Source organism: Herpailurus yagouaroundi, unplaced genomic scaffold, assembly GCF_014898765.1.
Source record: "Herpailurus yagouaroundi ecotype Mexico unplaced genomic scaffold, PumYag 182, whole genome shotgun sequence".
In the NCBI taxonomy this organism is placed as follows: domain Eukaryota; kingdom Metazoa; phylum Chordata; class Mammalia; order Carnivora; family Felidae; genus Herpailurus; species Herpailurus yagouaroundi.
In genome coordinates this window covers 27,259,743-27,280,850 of record NW_024412413.1, presented here as the reverse complement: position 1 = coordinate 27,280,850, position 21,108 = coordinate 27,259,743, and the positions used below count along the sequence as shown (strand labels likewise).

The 21,108-nt window shown below is 39.2% G+C and overlaps 1 protein-coding gene across 1 annotated transcript in view; it reads right to left on the bottom strand.

The window, feature by feature from the left end:
* Positions 1-21,108, bottom strand: part of UBE2N (ubiquitin conjugating enzyme E2 N) — a 38,551-nt gene that overhangs the window by 1,766 nt on the left and 15,677 nt on the right. The window contains exons 2-3 of the mRNA XM_040491239.1: positions 978-1,224; positions 644-784 (exon numbers count right to left, since the gene is read on the bottom strand). Of these exons, the coding sequence (XP_040347173.1) occupies positions 644-784; positions 978-1,224 (388 nt within the window). The remainder of the gene's footprint in view (positions 1-643; positions 785-977; positions 1,225-21,108) is intronic.

The window sequence follows — 21,108 nt, the reverse complement described above, 5'->3', positions numbered from 1 at the left end:
ATGTTACTTTCCAAACTCTATAAAAATTAATTAGTATTAAGTTAAATTCATGCCATTTTTCTGTCATCTGGATCACACAGAAAGCCTATATATGTCTAACTACAAAACACTACAATGGAATCCAGAAGTTCTACAGAATTCAACAGAATGAAAAGACTTGTCTCCTTTTGTCTCCTTCATTTCTAGATATATAATGCTCTCCACTAATTTTGTTAAAATCTGTAGCAGGAAGAAGCTCACTGATTTCAAACTCCCTAGCTCTAAAGTGACACATAGTTTTATTAATCAGATGAAATACAAAAGCAGCTCAAGGAGTTATAAAAAGCTTTCCGTTTTCTCTATGTACTGCTAGATAAATAGCGCACACACGGTATTTGATACACCAGGTATAGGTTATACAAGAGTTGAAGAGCTCCCCCAATTACAGGCTGTCTTTAATTTGGGGGTCATGAAGCAGGCCGGAAGTTGGAGCTTAAACATCCGTTAAGAGGTGCTCATATACTAGAAGCGGGATCTGACTTACTCCTCTCGATACGTATTTTTTTTTTCTTTTTGCTAAGACTCTAAAAGAAGTTTTTTAAAAGGTAGTGTGTATTTGTTTTAAAAAGTGGAAGTGGTGTGAAGGAGAATGGATATTAAATACCTGTTTCTATGGCTTGGGCTTCGTTGGTCTTCCACTGCTCCGCTACATCATTTGCTAATGGATCATCTGGATTGGGAGCACTTAACAATGCCTGGATCGATAGCAGAACTGTGCGGATCTGCAGTGCTGGGGACCACTTATCTATGAAGGCAACAGGCCCAGAATGATCAAGCATGAAACAACAGCCACAGAACTACTGCATTTCATTCCCACAGACCTTTGTGGTCTTTATATAATAGGCAAGATTACAATGTTCAGATTCTCAACATGGAATGCTTACGAGAAATAGGAGAAATCTTACTTAATAGCATATATTAATAAAGGTAACACTTACCTTTCAAAATATCTAAACATATTCTTCCCAACTTGTCTACATTAGGATGATAAATTTTGGTCATGAAACGTACTTTAGGGGCTGCCATCGGGTATTCTTCTGGAAGGAATAGTTCAAGTTTAAAAGTCCCTCCCTCAAAGGGGGAATCCTGGGGGCCAGCAATGACCACATGAAAATAACGGGCGTTGCTCTCATCTGGTTCTGCTTTAATGCCAGGAACTGGTTCCGCCAGCAAACGCTGGGTTTCCTACAATAGAAAGACAATGCATTCGTCAAACAAATGTCACTTTGCTGAACACCAAATTAAAAATTAAGAAGTTCACCTCTTGGAATTGGACTTAACAGAACCTCTTCAATCTCCTGATGGGTTTTTATTCATTTTATAAGACTATTTAAATCATCCCAATCAGCTGAATGCAAAAGCAAATGAATACTGATGACACATATACTCTGTAGCTACAAATATCTGAAAATATGTTGATAATAAAAATTAGGCTAATGAAACTGATTTTATATTAAGTTGAGAAGTGAGGAGAGGGGAGAGGGAGGAGAAAAAAGAAAATAACACTGGAATTATCACATAAGTAAAGGCAACTTGCTCTCTTTAAACTCCACTAAAACCAAGCTGTTTAAAAAGTAAAATTTGGGGCGCCTGGCTGGCTCAGTCAATGGAACACGCAAACTCTTGATCTCGAGGTTGTAAGTTCAAGCCCCACACTGGGTGTGGCGATGACTCAAAAATAAAATCTTTTTAATAAATAAATAAAAAGTAAAATTAGTGTTAAAAGTCACTAAAAATCTTTCCCCTGAAAAACAGAAGGGAATGTAGTAGGGACAAGTGCCTAGGCACCTCAACAGGGCTAGAGAAATATGTACAACCCTGACGACGAACCCTTACACTGCTCCCCAACAATCAATCTTTAGTTCTCTTTTCCATCTTTCTCCCTCTCTCCTAAAGTACTCAAATGTTCTCTCTCTTCAAGCCTCCAGCATCTTCATTCTCACCCTCACTTTTGGCTGAGAACTCTGCTTCTATTTCACAAAAAAAGACACCTCCTTAAGTTCCCACTGTAGCATTTGTATACCCACCTTCAACTGCGTGTCCACGTGTTCTGCCTGTCCTCTTGTCACTGTCGATAAAATGGCCATCACCCTTGGCTAAGACTAACCTCTCCTCTAAAGAAAGCACTAGATCTTATCTCCTTTTTGCCTATTCAAGGACATTGCTCTAGCATCTCTTTCCTCTCCTGAATCATCTTCCCTTCTTTATTGGATTTTTCCCAAACTGTACAAACTTGCTATAATTTCGCCCAATAAGAGGGGCAAATGACCTTGACCTCACTCTCCCCAGACCAGCTAATGCCCCACTGCTCAGCTGCTTGTTCAAAGTTATCTATGCTTGCTTGTCTCCAATTTCTCTCCTCCCCTCCTATCTTGAACACAACTCTCCAATCAGGGTCTAGCCACTCACCTGCTTGTTGAGGTCAGCGGTGATTCCCGCACAGTTAAATCAAATGGACAATGCTTAATCTTCATCTTACTTGACCTAAATGGAACATCTTTTCTAGCTGGTCTGCCCTCCTCCTTGTTCCTTGCTCCTCACCCAGCTGCCATTAGCCATGTTCTCCTGTCTTCCTATTAGTCTGGCAGCAACCTCCATGTTGGTTCTTATCTCTCCAACACTGAAGTGCCCCAGGGCCCTGTCTTAGGGCTTCTCTACTACACACTTCCATAGTGACCCCATGTAGTCCAATGAATCTAAATACTAAATATACTCTATATGATGCTTTGCCAAATTCATATCCGGCACAGATCTCTCCCCTGGATCACACTTCCTCCATCCATAAAGACCTGTTCAACAGCTCCTCTTGAATATCTGATAAGCACCAAACTTAGCATTCCCCACCCTCAACCTGCTCCTCCCTCAATGCCTTCTTTTTATCAGTTAACCATAAATCCATCCTTCCAACAGGATCAAACATTGTCCTTCATAACCCACCACATCTAACCTGATTGGCAGATTTTGTTGGCTTAAACATCAAAATATATCCATGACTGGACTACTTCTTACCACCCCACGGCCACGCTTCTGATCCAAGCCACCCATCAAGCTCTCACCTAGCATACTGCAATAGCCTAACTTTGTACTTCCTGCTTCTGACCGTGCTCCCCACTCCCTCCTGGGTCTGTATTTCACAGACTTTTCAAATTCCTTATAATGGCTCCCCAAGAAGAGGTTTTACGTGATCCCCTCACTCAGCCTACTCTTAACTCATCTTCAGCTATGTTTCCCCCAACCTGCTTCCACCCTGGCACTTTGTTTCACCCAGATTAGCTTCTTTGTAGCTCTCCAACCTGCCATACTCCTCCCTCAAACAGCTCTGCACTTGCTCTTTTCCCCCAAATTTCTATCTGGTTTGTCTCTCAGCTCTGAAGATCTTCATGCAAATGTGTTTTCTCAGTGAAGCCTCCATAACTGAAACTGCAAAACCCCATTCCACCCTAACCTCTACCCTCCCTCTATCCCTGTTCCCCTATTTTATCTCCACAGCACTACTAACATATTACATATCTAACTTATTTTGTTCAAACTGGAAGTGCCATAAAAGGAGATTTGTGCCTGTTTTATTTACTGCTATATCCTCAACATCTGGAACAGTGCCTGACACCACAGATGTTCAATAAATACTTGCTGAATTATGAATCTATTTGATGTCACAAAGAACAAGGAATAAACTATCAGAATTTCATCTTTAACATTAAAGCAGGGTTATTCAAAGCAGGATGTGCACATCAACTATCAGAATTTCATCTTTAACATTAAAGCAGGGTTATTCAAAGCAGGATGTGCACATCAGAGGAGGAAAACAAAAGGATCCATTCAGGCATAGGAAGAAATAATCTAACTTCTATTTATAAACAACTTACAAACAGCCAAAAAATGTTAACATGCAATAACAGAAATGGACAATACTGAGTACAATTTCATATATTAGTAATATATTTTCAACATTTTGAATAAGCATGTGCAATCAGAAGTTTCAGAACACTGCCATATCAACAGTTTTAGATATAAAAAATGAGAATACTGTATTTATGCTGCCTTCACTTCAGAAAACCCATACACCTTAATACCATTTCACTCTAAGCCTACAGTGCACATACTAAAAAAGATTTACCTTTCATAATCATAAGATCCAGATAAAAAATTAAACCCTTTCCCAAATTGTGTTAATAAACTCATAGCCATTTAAAGTAATGCCTTAACCCAAAAACACCCTAGTCTCTAATTAGAGACTAGGTTTTTGGTTTGTTTTTTTGTTTTTTGCTTTGTTTTAATCATGGCAATGCAAGGGCAAATGGGAAGCTGAAATGCTGTAAACTAAGGTTCAAAGTAAAACATGTTTAGAGCATTAAAAACATCTCAAGATACAATAATGAAGCCTCCCACTGTGGGAAGTCCTCCAACATGGAATCAGAACAAGAGGCCAGTCTTCATTTTTTGCAAAAAAGTGAAGATACTAAGGATGAAGAGTAAGAGTAAATAAAAGAATGAGAAAAAAAAAAAAAAACGGATGGTAAAATTCCCTGAATTCTGGCCTCTCCTCACCTCCCTCCTCCTTTCGTTTTGTCCAAGGTCTTCGTATTTTTAGAAACCCATTAAGAGAGCGATTGGTAAAAAAAAAGAAAAGGCTGGGGTCCAAGAGCCCCAAACCCCACTCCCTGGTTACACAAAGTAGTAGCAGCTCTATTCAAGACTATAAAAAGCTCCCGAAGGGCCTCCAAGATCATATCCCAAAATAGCCTCAAAATCACTCTTAGAACACACTGTCAGAGACTGCATTCCTTCCTCATCTTCAGTTCCTCCGCAAAATCAGAGGCTTTCTAAAGAATGTACATGTAAACATATCACACGGCCTGGTCAATTACAAGACTTCATCAGGGCACAATCTAGAATAAGCTTTTAGGTGTGGAAGACTTTTTCAAATAGTTTTTATATGCTCTCAAGTTCTCATAGATTTTGATATAATGAACAGAGGCATAATTATTTGACTGTATGGCACTGATTTCCCAAACCCACAGCATAAATTACAGGAGGAAAAACAAAATCCAAACCAAATGGAACAAGTCTCACCCACAGAAGTTAGAGTCCATTGTTTTCCCCAAAAAAGGCAAAATTGGGTAAGAAATAAAATCCTTCATATTACTTACTATTCACACATGGTAAACTATAAAACACCTCCTAGTTTTATATTATTTTTTTTGGTAGAAAGACAGTGAAGTACACTGATTTCTTCAAGTCTGTAAGTAATGGGTTCAAATTCCTACCACACTGCTTACTTAACTACGATTTCTAAGCAAATAATTTACACTGCTCTGAGCCTCAGCTGCTTTATCTATATAATTAAGATTACCTCTCATGCAGAGTTGCTATGAAGATCAAAAAATATAATACTGCAGAAAGACTTAAACGAGATCCCATAAGGCAGCCATAGCCCTATACAACCAACTCAAAAAGAATGTTAAGAGCAAAGCACAATAACAAATCTTAAGATTTATTAAATAAGTTTGTTTCTAAAGAAAATAGAATAACCATTAGTTGCACTGTGACCTACTTGTTTAAAAGCAATCCTAGGACCCAATCCTAGGTAGCAACTGAGTTTAGGTCATACAGAACAAAAAGTACCCTAGACTATTTAGGGAATTAGTTACTAAAAAGTAGAAAAGGAAGTACATAAAAGTAGAGTATGAATTTAAGTGACAGTATGATTAAGTCTCAAGGAAACTCATTTTACAGAGGAAGTATAATAATTCATGCTGTAAATATTTTTTTCACCAATAAATACTTTAAGAAGGAATTAAGTAACATCAAATTGATCTGATCATCAATAGATCTACTGGGACTTGAAGAGCAAATCCCAGAATTATACACCACAGTAAACTGTAACACTTGACAGTCTGTCAACTAAATCCCACGAACTAGGTTTTTTCCCCCCTTTGAAGTTCAGTAACGCTTGTGCTCACTATAGCCATGGAAGGTCTTATACGTTGTTTAAGGCAATGATTGAATAATGTACAGTAAAATTCTAGATAATAAACAGAGTTCTTAGAAAAAGAGTGGTAATGTGCATATGAGAAAAGTTAACTTTCTCTATACACTTCCAACATACATCTACAGCACTCAGGTTTTCCCCTATTTAGAATATTCTCTGAAACACAAAATGCAATGTATTACTCATAATGTCAATTGTAGACATTTTAGATCATCTCACCCAAGAACCATCTGACTATCCTGGACAATATTATCAATTTTGTTATCACAATTAGTCTTAGAAAAACTGACAGATGCCTCAGTGATACCTACTGTCTATTCCAACCTCTGTTAACTACATCTTTAAGCAATTCTAAAGTATTAACAAACAAGGGCTCCTTTTTTGGGATTACTGATAAAGCAAAAGCCAACTTATCATTATATACACAATTGTAAACTACTTAAGGGTATTTACAACATCACCCCCTACAAGTGGGCATTTAAAAAAACGTTACCAACATTTTTGAATGTCATGCCCCTAACATTTTATACATGAGCCAGGTGGTTTTTACTGACAATTTTGGTTAACACAATGAATTTTAGGAATGCAAACTATCTCCTTATAGTAGAATTGACTGTGTTTATTCTGGCGGGGATTATAAACAGAGCCAAAGTTGTGCTCAATTTCCCTACTACACTTCTCTACAAATCCTAAAGTCAGCTAGAGGTATGTACAGCATGAAAAGAATGGTCGATGAATGTTTTCCCTACAGCAGTGCTGCCCAACAGAAATATGAGCTGCAAATATAATACTAAATTAAATTCTCCACTAGTCACTTTAAAAAGTAAAAAGAAACAGGTAAAATTAATATTGTAGTTAACAATATATCCAAATAGCATCATTTCAACACATAATCAACATAAAAATAATTGGGGCGCCTGGGTGGCTCAGTCGGTTAAGCGTGACTCTTGGTTTTGGCTCAGGTCACAATCTCATGGTTCATGGGTTTGACCCCCGCATTGGGCTTTGCACTGAAGGTGCAGAGCCTGCCTGGGGTTCTGTCTCCATCTCTCTCTCTGCCCCTCCACCGTGCACGCACTCTCTGTCTCCCTCAAAATAAATAAACTTTAAGATATATATATAATATTTTACAATCTTTTTCATACAATGTCTTCAAAATCCAGTAATTTAGATTTGTAATACATATCAATTCAAACTAGCCACAGTTCAACTGCTCAATAGTCACATGGGGCTACTGAACAGGAAACTGAAAACACAAGACAGTCCTGTTAGAATGATGTTACTTACAGGTTATTAAACTAATTTTATTTCATACAGTGAGTAAAGTCTGGTAGAGAAAAGCATCACTTTTTCCCCTCCAAAAATTCTACACAAAAAGTAATGTCAGACCATTGGAATCACTAATAACAGGAATGTGGGTGTTAGTTTGCTACAGTCACAAGATTGTGCTTGAAAATAAAGATTTGCAGCAATTTCGAAAAAACCTAGATGCATAAAAATTAATTCAAACAAGGTAACTGCATGAGGAAATTAAGGGTCAATCCCTGAGAAATAATTTTAATTTTTACAGTCCACACTACCCCCTAGTGGATGAAAGACCTCACTTACCTATTCCAACACCTTTTCCTTCACAAATGGCTCATAAATTATTTTACTGTAATTCACTAAGTTTTTAAAAAATGCTTATCCTAAAGTCAGATGAGAAAAAAGATTCTCAAGGCATACCCTCCACCTTCCTCTTTTTCTCCCTCTACTCCCACACACATCAACCTCACAATTTCCTTCTCTGAAAAGAAGGAAAAACTGGTAGAAGCTGTTTCAAAGGCTCTAGGTATCAAGGACTACATCTTAGAGTTCAGACCAAGGTACCCCTTTAATGAAAAGTTTTTTTCCAGTTGGACTGGTAAGTAGCAGAAAGTGCAGTTAACCCGTGAACACAGGAGTCAGGGGCATCAGTCCCCAGCATGGTTGAAAATCCACATTTAGGGGTGCCTGGGTGGCGCAGTCGGTTAAGCGTCCGACTTCAGCCAGGTCACGATCTCGCGGTCCCTGAGTTCGAGCCCCGCGTCAGGCTCTGGGCTGATAGCTCAGAGCCTGGAGCCTGTTTCCGATTCTGTGTCTCCCTCTCTCTGTCCCTCCCCCGTTCATGCTCTGTCTCTCTCTGTCCCAAAAATAAATAAACATTGAAAAAAAAAAAAAAAAAAGAAAATCCACATTTAACTTGTGACTCCCCCAAAACTTAGCTACTAACACCTGCTGTTGACCAGAAGGCTTACCTGTAACAGTAAATTAACACAAATTTTACGTATTATATGCTGCATTCTTACATTAATCAAGCTAGAGAAAAGAAAATGTTAAGAAAATCATAAGGAAGAGAGAGTACATTTACAGTACTGTACTGAATTTATCAAAACAAAAAGATCCACGTATGAGTGGACTCACGTGTCAGTGGACCAGCACAGTTCAAACCTGTGGTTAAGGGTCAACTGTACTCTGTATTCAACTTGGAGTAATAACCAAAAGATGGGACGGAATGACCTGGGCTAGAAGCTCTAGTTTTTTCTCCCCAAGACTATATCAATAATTTGACTTTATCAAAATTCTGTTAAATTCAGCAAAAAGGAACAGAGATGTGGAAGCCAGAGAAGGATTTCTGAAAAACAAAGTACAGTCAGCCAACTTGTTTCTCTGGTTTGAATTAGTCTGGAAGCCTCTTCCCTGTACTTCAGTTTCCTGGGCATTTATACCATTCCTCTTACTATAGCTAGGACAATAATAGCTGACTAGTCAGGCCCTAAATTGTCTGAAGATAGGAACTCCAGCTACCAAATGGTGGTGGTGAATGAAGTGCTAAGCGAATGCTTGTTCAGTGAATACATACTTGCATGATTAGGTACCACATGGAGCTGAGAATTACTATACTTACTGTGTTAGTTGGTAACTTCCACCCCAGGAACGGCATTTAAAATTATTCCAATCATTGACAACAGACAAAAATCTGAAAATCCTACTAACAGAGTGTGCCTACAATAAGGAAAACCACTAGCCTGAATTCCTTGTCCAGCACCTCCCAATTCTTTTGTCCCACTAATAAGTACACCAGGTTATACTATAGTCTGTTTCTTTTCCTCCCCCCACTAGTCTGTAAATTCCTCAAGGGCTGGAACTCTATGCAATTATCAAGCACTATGCCCAGATAGGCAGAGAATCAATAAAAGATCAAGTAACAATAAAAACTAACTGTGGCAAATAGTGACTTAAGTGCTCTACATGTATTATTAACATTTAATCTTCATACCCATTTTACAAACGAGGGAAATGAGAAACTAAGAGTGACCACTTACATTATAACCAAAGCTAGCAAGTGGCAGAGCCAAGATTAAAATCCAGATTACTGGGTTTACTCAGTCTGGCTTCAGAGCCTGACTGCTTAATCTCAATGGTATACAGAAAGACAATTAACAATATACAGTAAATGTCAAATGTTTGGCAGGATAGTAAATAATACAGAAGTCAAGGGCTATTTTCAGTAGTTCATAATCATGAAGAAATGCTTCATGAAAGAGGTAAATTAATTTAAGCCATAATGTCATTTTTTTTTTCCTTTGGGACTGGCAATTGAAGAAGTATAGTCTTATTAACATAAATGAAATAGAATAAATCTGCTTTATTTTGATGGAAACTTTGGGTGTATGCCATTTTGACCTGGAATTATCTATTACATAAGCCACTTTGCCTATCTCTTATATTACATGAAACCACTATACTCTGAAATGTTATGACTTTGAAATATGGATTTACTAACAAATGTTTATTGTTTACTTTGTACATGACATTACGGTATCAACTAATTCAAAGGAAGAATAAGACAAAGACCTTGCCCCTCAAGAAGTTATTTCATGTTGAGTATGAAGTACACATAAAAGTCAATTTTCAATTTTTTTTAAGTTTATTTATTTTGAGAGAGCACATGAGCGGGGAGGGGCAGAGAGAAAGGGAGGGGTCCACGGAGGGGGAGGGGGAGGAGGAGAGGTAGAGGAGGGGAAGAGGGAGAGGGAGAAGCAGGGGAGAGGGATTGGGAGAGACAGAGAGACACGGAGAGGGAGACAGAATAAGAATGAATCCCAAGCAGGCTCCTCGATGACAGCGTGGAGCCTGATGCAAGGCTTGAACCCACAACCAAAAGATAGTGTCCTGAGCTGAAACCAAGAGTTGGATGCTCAACCAACTGGGCCACGCAGGTTCCCCTAGTCAATTTTTGAAAGATGCATTTTAGAGTAGGGTATGTCAAGGTCTTAGAGAAGGTGGTACAGATGTGATTAGGAATACTAACAACACGAAAAACAGCACTACACTAGAAGCACATTATGTCCCTGCTTGTTTCTAAAGACATTTTAGAAGTTTTCTGGGGGCGCCTGGGTGGCTCAGTCAGTTAAGAGTCCAACTTCAACTCAGGTCACAATCTCACGGTTCGTGGGTTCAAGCCCCGCATCGGGCTCTGTGCTGACAGCTTGGAGCCTGCTTCAGATTCTCAGTCTCTGTCTCTGTCTCTCTCCGTCCCCCCATGCTCATGTTCTGTCTCTCTCTCTCTGTCTCTCAACAATAAACATTAAAAATAAATAAATAAATAAGTAAATAAATAAATAAGTTTTCTGGAAAGATAACTTTACATCTTCATCTTTCTTTTTTTTCTGTTTTTGAAAGATTTCTAAATACCAGCATCACAGTTAAAGACATGCCAACTACTCCTTCATAAAACACTCATGAAATTCTTAATGGTAAAACTGTCCTTTGGATACCCAGCACTGTAATTAGACTCATGAAAGTTAACATCTCCATTTTTTTCTTGATTTCTGATTTGATGGATAATATAAACACTTCATTGCCTGGACTTTCTTTAGCACCAGCTCAAAAACTGTAAAGACAAAATATGTCTTTAATGATCTGAATAATGTAACTGTCCTTCTGTCTTAATGAATTCTGTGTCTTAGGAATGATGTCTTAGAACTCTGAACAGAGGATCTGGCTTAGTAACACTTCACTGAGATTGGGGCTGTTGAACAAGGTCCCTAAGGCACCATTAACAAACCCATCAAAAGCATCTTTAAAATATTTGCATATTTTAGGTTTGGGAAAGATGTATGTAACTTACTAGGCAGAGGAGGAAAGGTCTTCTGTATTCATCCTGAATGAAAATAGGAAAATTTTTAAATGCCTGTTTCTATATAGTGAAAACCAAAATTATGAGTGATGTATTAGCAAAAACCAGTGAACATGTACTTTTTAAAAAATTCAGCATTTAAGTTAGAAATTACCTCAATTGTGGGTTTCTTTCTTAAACTTTTAACTGGTTACTTGAAGTTGATAATTCATTTTAAGGCCTTTATGTGTAATTGTAGCCATTTGTCTACAAACTCATCTATTAAGCAATAGTAAAATCCCCCCATTCATTCATATCTTCCCTCCCCTTCCTGAGTGTAATGCTGAAACTGAGAGCTTAAGAATGTGGAAGTTTGAAAATAGAAAAACTTATCTATAGTCACGTATAAGGAATGCCTGGCAGCATGAGGCAAGATGAGGTTCATAATGGACCTTCATCATTCCTTTTAACAACCTGACAAGAGCCTTGTTGTGAAATAAATAATCCCCTAGCCTTTATGGATTCCCAGATCCCTCAACAGCAGCTTTAGTCTCATAAGATTTCCTAGCTGTCTGCCCAGCATCTAAGACCTAGGCTCAGTCAAAACCTGTGTATCAAAGCTAAAATACACAAGAAAGACCCACTGTGGAGTAGTGACCTTCAGACAGCAACGGAAGGGGTTCTAGAGTAGCATGCTGTACTTGGCATCTGCAATCAAACTGCAGAGTGTGATGCATACAATGCTGGCAGTGAAGTCTCCACCATGATGGGATTCTGAGCCTTGTTTCCTGAATGCCTCATTAGCACCTTTGAAGATCATGTGAGGTACCTAATAACTCAATAAATACTATTTCCATTCAACCTAGCCAAAGTTGACCTCCACTGCTTGCTAAAAATACAAAGTCTAAGCTAGACAGAGAAGAAAGTGAAGAGAAGGTAAGAATTAATAGACTAGGGGGTGGGGTGTGGATGAAGAGGTTAAGAAGTGAAATATCTCTTTGGGATTAAATGAGATCAAAGGAGAGCACCCAAGTCGGCTAATCTCTTTATCAAAGAACTTCTACCTAGTATAACAGCCTTTAAAGAGGGAGCTAATTTCACATTAAGAGAGCCAACTTCAACTAGACAGTCTGGTACATCTACTGGGGAAAAAACTTGGAGCTAGGACACCTAAATTAAATCCCAATTCTAACTGTACCAATTTGTTACCCAACCATACAAACTCACTTACCTCCCTAGCCTTCTAAAAATGTAGTCCCTTGAACATTTCAAAGGTTCTCTCTAGCACTAAAATTGATTGGAAATTTTATTACTGGAATGGGTTAAATCTTACTGCTATATACCTCCTTCCAGTAGAAGGTCCCTTTTATAATACTCTTTAACCTTACAATTACTGTTCAATATTTTGACCTCCCTGTTGAGGGAAGAGGTATTATGGACTGTATCCCCAACATCTACACCAATGCCCAATATCTAACTAAATAAAGAAGAAGTTTGTTGCTAATGAGACCTGCTTTTTTCCAAATTATTTTTCACCTGCTTACTAAAGAAAAATACAGTATCAACTTAAATAGGCCACACTCCTAATAGCCAAAATCTAATTAACATTTTAGTATGTTTATATTTTATCCTGATAAAAATAAAAGCCCTTAAAAACAGTTTAATAATATTGGGGCGCCTGGGTGGCGCAGTCGGTTAAGCGTCCGACTTCAGCTCAGGTCACGATCTCGCAGTCCGTGAGTTCGAGCCCCGCGTCAGGCTCTGGGCTGATGGCTCAGAGCCTGGAGCCTGTCTCGGATTCTGTGTCTCCCTCTCTCTCTGCCCCTCCCCCGTTCATGCTCTGTCTCTCTCTGTCCCAAAAATAAATAAACGTTGAAAAAAAAAATTTTTAAAAAGTTTAATATTTTTACACTTTTTCGTTTACTGTGTCACTGCATCCTGTTTTCCTGGTTGCTTTACAGGTAAATTAAATAATAATCTTTGCCAACTGTATGGCATAAATAGGCACTTTTACTAGCCTAGAAGCTAGAGGCTACACTTGTACAGCTACCATATATTACTTACCTAATCCCTGATCACTAGTTACATCAGGTTTCAAATGTGGTAATCACAACAAAATTTAACTGCTAAATGCCTTAGGTCTCCACTAAAAGTCCTACACTTACATTAACAGACAAGAAGATGGACAGAAGCAAAAGCAGTTTGAATTTTCAATGAGGCAAACAAAAACAAGTTATAGTTGGTCCAGATTTGCATTCTTAATTCAATTGTGCTGACATAATTTTGTCCAAAATCCAAACCACAGGAAGAAAAATTTTTTTTCACATACTGCATACTAATTCTGAGATAAATTAGGAAGCGATCAGATATTAGGATTTCTGTCTCCCCCCAAAACAAGCATCCCTTAAGAAGCCTGCCACACTGCACAACTCCAAGAGAGGACCATTCACATCACAATCTGTATGAATAGCACCCCCTGAAGCTGTGCAGGGCAAGATCCTAAATACTTTGGATTAAAGAATAAAACCAGTTTAGCAGCTGTACAAATCAGCTTTATTGTTATCTAACTCAGGGAAAATTGATTACACTAAAATCAAAACAATTCTAATAAAATCACAATGTATTATTTACCTCAAATATACCATTTCCCTACCCACTGTTGACAAATGGGCATTGACTGTGCTTTATAAAGATCTCTGTCCCATTTCAGGGGATTATGTTTAAGGTCATCTATTTTATGGAACTAATACTTAAATGATGAAGTTTACCCACACTGAAGAGATACTCATTCTTTCCCAATTCACAGTGAAGCAGCATCTTTGCAAATCAGAAAGCAGTAATAACACTATAATGGCTCAGCATTACGATAGGCTCTCCTCTGCACTCTAACCCTCTCAACCACCCTAGAGCTAGACTAATGTATTAAAGAGATAAAGAAGTAGAAGTAGGCTGTACAAGCTAGTACTTGGCACAGCTGTAAGTCAAGCCCAGAAAGCCCAACCCCCCATCCTGTGCTCCTACCACATATATCCTACACATCTAGTTCCACATACCCAAAATCCTTCTGCTATGGAGAATTAGCAAATAGATCTAAGACATTTAAGACACTAACCATTATTTTGCCCACAAAGAAGCATTTCTACCATTTTGAAAATCAACTGTCACTTAAGAGGTAAGCAATTAACTAGATGCTAATTAAAAAAGCAAGAGTATTATTGGGCAGTAGGAGTGCACTTTCTGCAAAAAGCTATCCCTCATGCACTTTCCCCCGTCTGACTCCCCAGCTACACTAGTCCCTATAGGTCAAGGCCAAGGTGTAGCATTTGCAGCCCTAATAATGAGCACCACATAGTGTCTCACGTTCCATACTGGCTGAATGAACATATCTACTACTGAAGTAAGCCCTAGAGAGGAAAAATATACATATATTGACAGGTAAAGGGGGATTCAAGAACTTCCAAAAATGGTAGGCCCAAGGCTTTAAGGAGCCAGACAGTGGCCATAAATGGCCAGGAGTATGCAGAAAAAAGGACTTTTTAAGGCTTTAAACCCAATCTTTATGAACTGATTCATACTTTTGCTTAAAAAGCCTTGGCCTGGAGGAGCACTTGGGTGGCTGGGTGGGTTGAACGTCGGACTTCAGCTCAGGTCATGATCTCATGGTTCTTAAGTTCAAGCCCCACATCAGACTCACTGCTGTCAATGCAGAGCCCACTTCAGATCCTCTGTCCTCCTCACTCTCTGCCCCTCCCCCGCTCACGCTCTTCCTCTCAAAAATAAACATTAAAAACAAAAAAAGAAAAAAAAAATCATGGCCTTGATATCTTCCTTACAAGGTGTGCACTTAAAGGACCAAACACTAAGCACCAGAGTATCGGGCTTAAGTTTCTTTTGCCCCATTAGCAGCTTTGATGATCTAATAATCATTTTTGTCGAGTTTAATAATGATCATTTGCTCAATACCAACTGGCTGAAGTATCAAAGATTCAGTTTTCTACCTCAAGGTTTTTGGAACAATTTGAAATGAAACTTCTCAAGAAACCAAGGTTAGAAATTTTAATGTTTCACACATTATCAATCTGGTTTGAAAGTTAAATAATCTCAAAAGATCCAGCTGGAGTATATAACTCAGTAGACATTTTATTCTTCTGTGATTTCAGATGATTATTTTGTCCTATGCTACTGAGCCAGAGAAGGAAATGACCCAGACAACTCAGATTTTAACGTAACTGAAATAACCACAAATTTACATACCGAGGCAGACATATTATATATGACAAAGTATCTGTGTATAATACTGGGTCAGATTCACCCACTTCATGTGGACAGCTAGTCTCTGCAATAATGCAATATGAATGCTGGACTTAGGGTTTGCTAGCAGTGTGAATATATCATGTAAAACTGCACCTAAACAACAACAAAATTTCAAACAAAAATAACAAAAGCTAACAAAATTATAAAATAATTGATTTATGTGGCCCAATAGTGGTTTCCTTGAGGAAAGTAATTAGATGACTGAGACACAGAGGTGGGGGACACTTCAGTGAGTATCCTTTTGATTTTGTAACACATGCAAGTGCTACTTACCAAAAACAGCAAGAAAAAATGTTTTTAAAATAAAATCACCCAAGGAAATTGAATAAGCATTTTAAGTAACCCTATTCTGAAAGTGGCAATGTCTCATTATCAAGAAAACCCTTAAAACTCAGAACAGACAAACTTTTTAAGTTATTTAGTGTTGTGGAGAAAACTGGCTCTCACATACATCACTTGTGGGATGGATTACAAGCTAACCCAATCTTTAAAATTTCACAACTTGGAATTTATCATAAGGAAACCTGTGGATGTGTTCAAAAGTACACCTCCAGAAATGACCACACCAAAACCTATGAGAAAAAGATGTTGTTAAAGGTAATGTGTAACACCAAAGAAATATACCCCCTATATAAAGTGAAACCACACTTCAAAACAGTATAATCTTTTAATTAAGTGTTGTGCTGGGGTGGAATATTCCAAATCTTAATGAGATGTTGGTTTTACAGCTGTTGTCAAAACTTAAATTTGTACACTTAAAATGGATGCATCACTTGTATGTAACTTCTACCTCAATAAAGTTTATATAAAAGGAAAAAGAAAGTGTAGTGTGTGTCTTGAGCATATTGAGGGCAGCAATTGGGTCTTAATTTGGGTAGACAGGGCTCTTTATTCACCTATTTGTTGAGACTTAGAGGCAGGAGTTACACTGATCAAGCAGTTATGAATTTGAGCAGCGGAGCAACACAGGAAGAAAGAAACTAGAGGAAAAACACCAAGAGCCAAGGACATGGCTTATGACCATTGGCTGCTTAAACTCCTAACTCTCCAATAAAAATCACTCAACTTGCAAAATGCTTGCAATCACAGAGTGGATTCTTTTATGGAAACTGTTGAAAGGGCTGAGCCGTGTGTCTGAGTTAACAGCAGGCAAAAGGAAACCTCAAGACCTTCAACTACTTGATAAATGGCCAAACCTTAGGAAGGATACTAGCTTTTCAGAAGCTAATGAATTAGAAAGCTAGATAAATTTAGTTAGAACTCCAAGGTGTAGGGATTGACACAAGAATTAATCCTTAAAACTGACCTGGTTGTTCACACATGTTGTTTCATTTAAGCCCCAGAACCACCTCTGGAAATGTACACAAGTGACAGAACATGGATAGAAGGTCAAGGGCTCTCTTCACACTCAACAGTTAGAACTTCGAATCCTCAGCATCCAGCAGTGCTTCACTCATCCACACACTCATGTTAGGTGAACGACAGAGTCAGAACTATAAGGTGTATCAGAGCTAAAAATACAAAATGTTTCTTCATTTGTTCTCATAATATATGAAATGTCCTTAGAGCTGATGCAGAGAGTCACCAAGAATAAACTGCGGAAGTACCATTTGCTTTGGCATTTTTCTCTCTCTAACCCTGCTTTCTTCTCTAACATCCTAGCTTGAAGACACGCAGTTCTGGTCTTTCCTGAGATTTGAAGGTTGGTCCAAAATACAGGGGAAAAGATTCAACTGATTTGGAACAAAGGCACTTCTCTAGAGTATATGTTGCTTACTTTCTTAAGGTTATTTATTTATTTTGAGAGAGAGAGCACGTGTGCACGTGCAAGGGACAGGCAGAGAGAGGGAGAGAAAAAAACCCAGGCAGGCTCTGGGCTCTGTGCTGTTAGCGTGGTGCCCAATGCAGGGCTCAACCTCACGAACAACGAGATCATGACCTGAGCCGAAATCAAGAATCAGACGCTTAACCGACTGAGCCACCCAGGCACCCCTATATGTTGCTTTTTAAAAATCCTGACTGTCAAATGGTGTGTATGTTGGGGCAGGGGAGTTGCAGCAGGGGTCCCCTTACCCTAAGTGTAATTGTCCTATCTCCCTTCAGATGTCTACATCCCAGCTGGGGCCCCTCAACCCAAGTTTCTAAATTTTAACAATTTCAATCTTTTCTCTGTTTTCTTCCCAGATTTGTGAGTGGTACCTGCTTCCTATTCTACCACCACAATACCTTAAAGCTCTCTTTTCACCCTTTCAGTCAAGTAACACTTTTTAATTATTATTTTTGATAGAGCGCACACGTGCACGCACAGGGGAGGGACAGAGAAGGAGAGGGGGGAGAGGATCCAAAGCAGGCTCTGCACTAACAGCAGAGAGCCCAACTCCAGGCTTGAACTCACAAACCATGAGATCATGACCTGAACTGAAGTCTGACACTTAACCAACTGAACCACCCAGGTCCCCCCTGGTAACACATTTTATCTGTGATAGTTCCCACATGTTCACAGAACTGCCAGAGTAAGGATTAGTCCAGCCGCCTGCACACCACTTAGTACCACCCCAACCTCCCACTCCTGCCCTCCACTCTGCAAAGGATAAAAGGACAGCTGGGAAGTAGAAGGGCAGTTATGCCAGTTAAGGAAATGCCAATCCTAGAGGGTGCCCATGCAAGTACTTCAGGCCCCTACATGTTTGGGAGCCCTTCCACTGGACATGGGTAGAAGCCACAATACCATATCTAACAACTAGAATCAAATAATCAAATTCAGTATTCAAAGGGTGGTTTACTCAAAAACACTAATTTGAAAATATATGCATCCCTGTTTATTGCAGCATTATATACAATAGCCAAAATATGAAAGGAGTCCCAGTGTCCATCAACAGACGAATGGATATAGAACATGTGGTGCCTGTGTGTGTGTGTGTGTGTGTGTGTGTGTGTGTGTGTGTGAGGGTGTGTGTGTGGGAGGGTGGGTGGGTGGGTGGGTGATGGAATATTACTCAGCTATAAAAAAAGGGAATGAGATCTTGCCATTTGAGACAATCATGGATGGACCTAGAGAGTATAATGTAAGTGAAATAAATCAGATACAGACAAATACCATAATTTCACTCATATTTGGAATTAAAAAAACACAACAAACAAAAGGCACTAACAGACAAATACAGAGAATAAACTGATGGTTGCCAGAGGGGAGGAAGGTGCGGGGATTGAGCAAAATGGGTGAAGGGGAGTGAGAGACACAGGCTTCCAGTAATGGAATAAGTCATGGGAATAAAAGGTACAGCACAGGGAATATAGTCAATGGTAATGTAATAGCTTTCCATGGTTACAGACTCTAGTTACACTTGTGGTGAGCACAGCATAAGGTATAAACTTGTCCTAGTCACTATGTGGTAACACCTTAAACTAATGGTACATTGTGTGTCAAATGCAACTCAACATTTTTTAATTTTTTTTAAACGTTTATTTTTTTTTTTTTTATATATGAAATTTATTGTCAAATTGGTTTCCATACAACACCCAGTGCTCATCCCAAAAGGTGCCCTCCTCAATACCCATCACCCACCCTCTCCTCCCTCCCACTCCCCATCAACCCTCAGTTTGCTCTCAGTTCTCAACAGTCTCTTATGCTTTGGCTCTCTCCCACTCTAACCTCTTTTTTTTTTTTTCCTTCCCCTCCCCCATGGGTTCCTGTTAAGTTTCTCAGGATCCACATAAGAGTGAAACCATATGGTATCTGTCTTTCTCTGTATGGCTTATTTCACTTAGCATCACACTCTCCAGTTCCATCCACGTTGCTACAAAAGGCCATATTTCATTTTTTCTCATTGCCACGTAGTATTCCATTGTGTATATAAACCACAATTTCTTTATCCATTCATCAGTTGATGGACATTTAGGCTCTTTCCATAATTTGGCTATTGTTGAGAGTGCTGCTATGAACATTGGGGTACAAGTGCCCCTATGCATCAGAACTCCTGTGTCCCTTGGATAAATTCCTAGCAGTGCTATTGCTGGGTCATAGGGTAGGTCTATTTTTAATTTTCTGAGGAACCTCCACACTGCTTTCCAGAGCGGCTGCACCAATTTGCATTCCCACCAACAGTGCAAGAGGGTTCCCGTTTCTCCACATCCTCTCCAGCATCTATAGTCTCCTGATTTGTTCATTTTGGCCACTCTGACTGGCGTGAGGTGGTACCTGAGTGTGGTTTTGATTTGTATTTCCCTGATAAGGAGCGACGCTGAACATCTTTTCATGTGCCTGTTGGCCATCCGGATGTCTTCTTTAGAGAAGTGTCTATTCATGTTTTCTGCCCATTTCTTCACTGGGTTATTTGCTTTTCGGGTGTGGAGTTTGGTGAGCTCTTTATAGATTTTGGATACTAGCCCTTTGTCCGATATGTCATTTGCAAATATCTTTTCCCATTCCGTTGGTTGCCTTTTAGTTTTGTTGGTTGTTTCCTTTGCTGTGCAGAAGCTTTTTATCTTCGTAAGGTCCCAGTAATTCACTTTTGCTTTTAATTCCCTTGCCTTTGGGGATGTGCCGAGTAAGAGATTGCTACGGCTGAGGTCAGAGAGGTCTTTTCCTGCTTTCTCCTCTAGGGTTTTGATGGTTTCCTGTCTCACATTCAGGTCCTTTATCCATTTTGAGTTTATTTTTGTGAATGGTGTGAGAAAGTGGTCTAGTTTCAACCTTCTGCATGTTGCTGTCCAGTTCTCCCAGCACCATTTGTTAAAGAGACTGTCCTTTTTCCATTGGATGTTCTTTCCTGCTTTGTCAAAGATGAGTTGGCCATACGTTTGTGGGTCTAGTTCTGGGGTTTCTATTCTATTCCATTGGTCTATGTGTCTGTTTTTGTGCCATAACGTTTATTTATTTTTGAGACAGAGAGAGACAGAGCATGAACAGGGGAGGGTCAGAGAGAGAGGGAGACAGAATCTGAAAGAGGGTCCAGGCTCTGAGCAGTCAGCACAGAGCCGGACAGGGGGCTTGAACTCACGGACAGCGAGATAGTGACCTGAGCCGAAGTCGGACGCTTAACCGACTGAGCCACCCAGGCACTCCGCAATTCAACATTTTAAAAATGTGGTTTACTGGTAACAATGTATAGGTTTCACAGAGGTCAAGACCAACACTATACCAACTAAGATCCACCATTCCTCACTTTTTAAAGCAGCAGACCACAGCTAGATGCCCTTCAGAGAACAATCTGATGATACGTGCTCAACGCAAGCCATACCCAAATGTGAACAACCCACTTTCATAATCTGGCAAGATTTCTGAGATTCCCAACCCCTATACGACCAACTTCTCCCCAGTCACACTTCTCCAATACCCCGACAGAAGATTTAGAGTCCAGCAATACTCTGAGGCAACACCTTCACATCTATGGGAGTCAAATGAATCTACAGAAAAAGGTAAACTGCAGATAACAAGATTAAGAGAACAATCCTTGGGATCTCCCTGCCAGAGGATATAAATAAATATCCCTTCTCAGTCTTTCTCAGTTCCATTATAAAGCTTTTTCATTACAGATAAAAACAAGACTCTTAAAACTGAGTGAAATGGGCAACATTTCTGTACTTTGCAATTAATCACATTTTTTCAAGATACTTGTTTTCC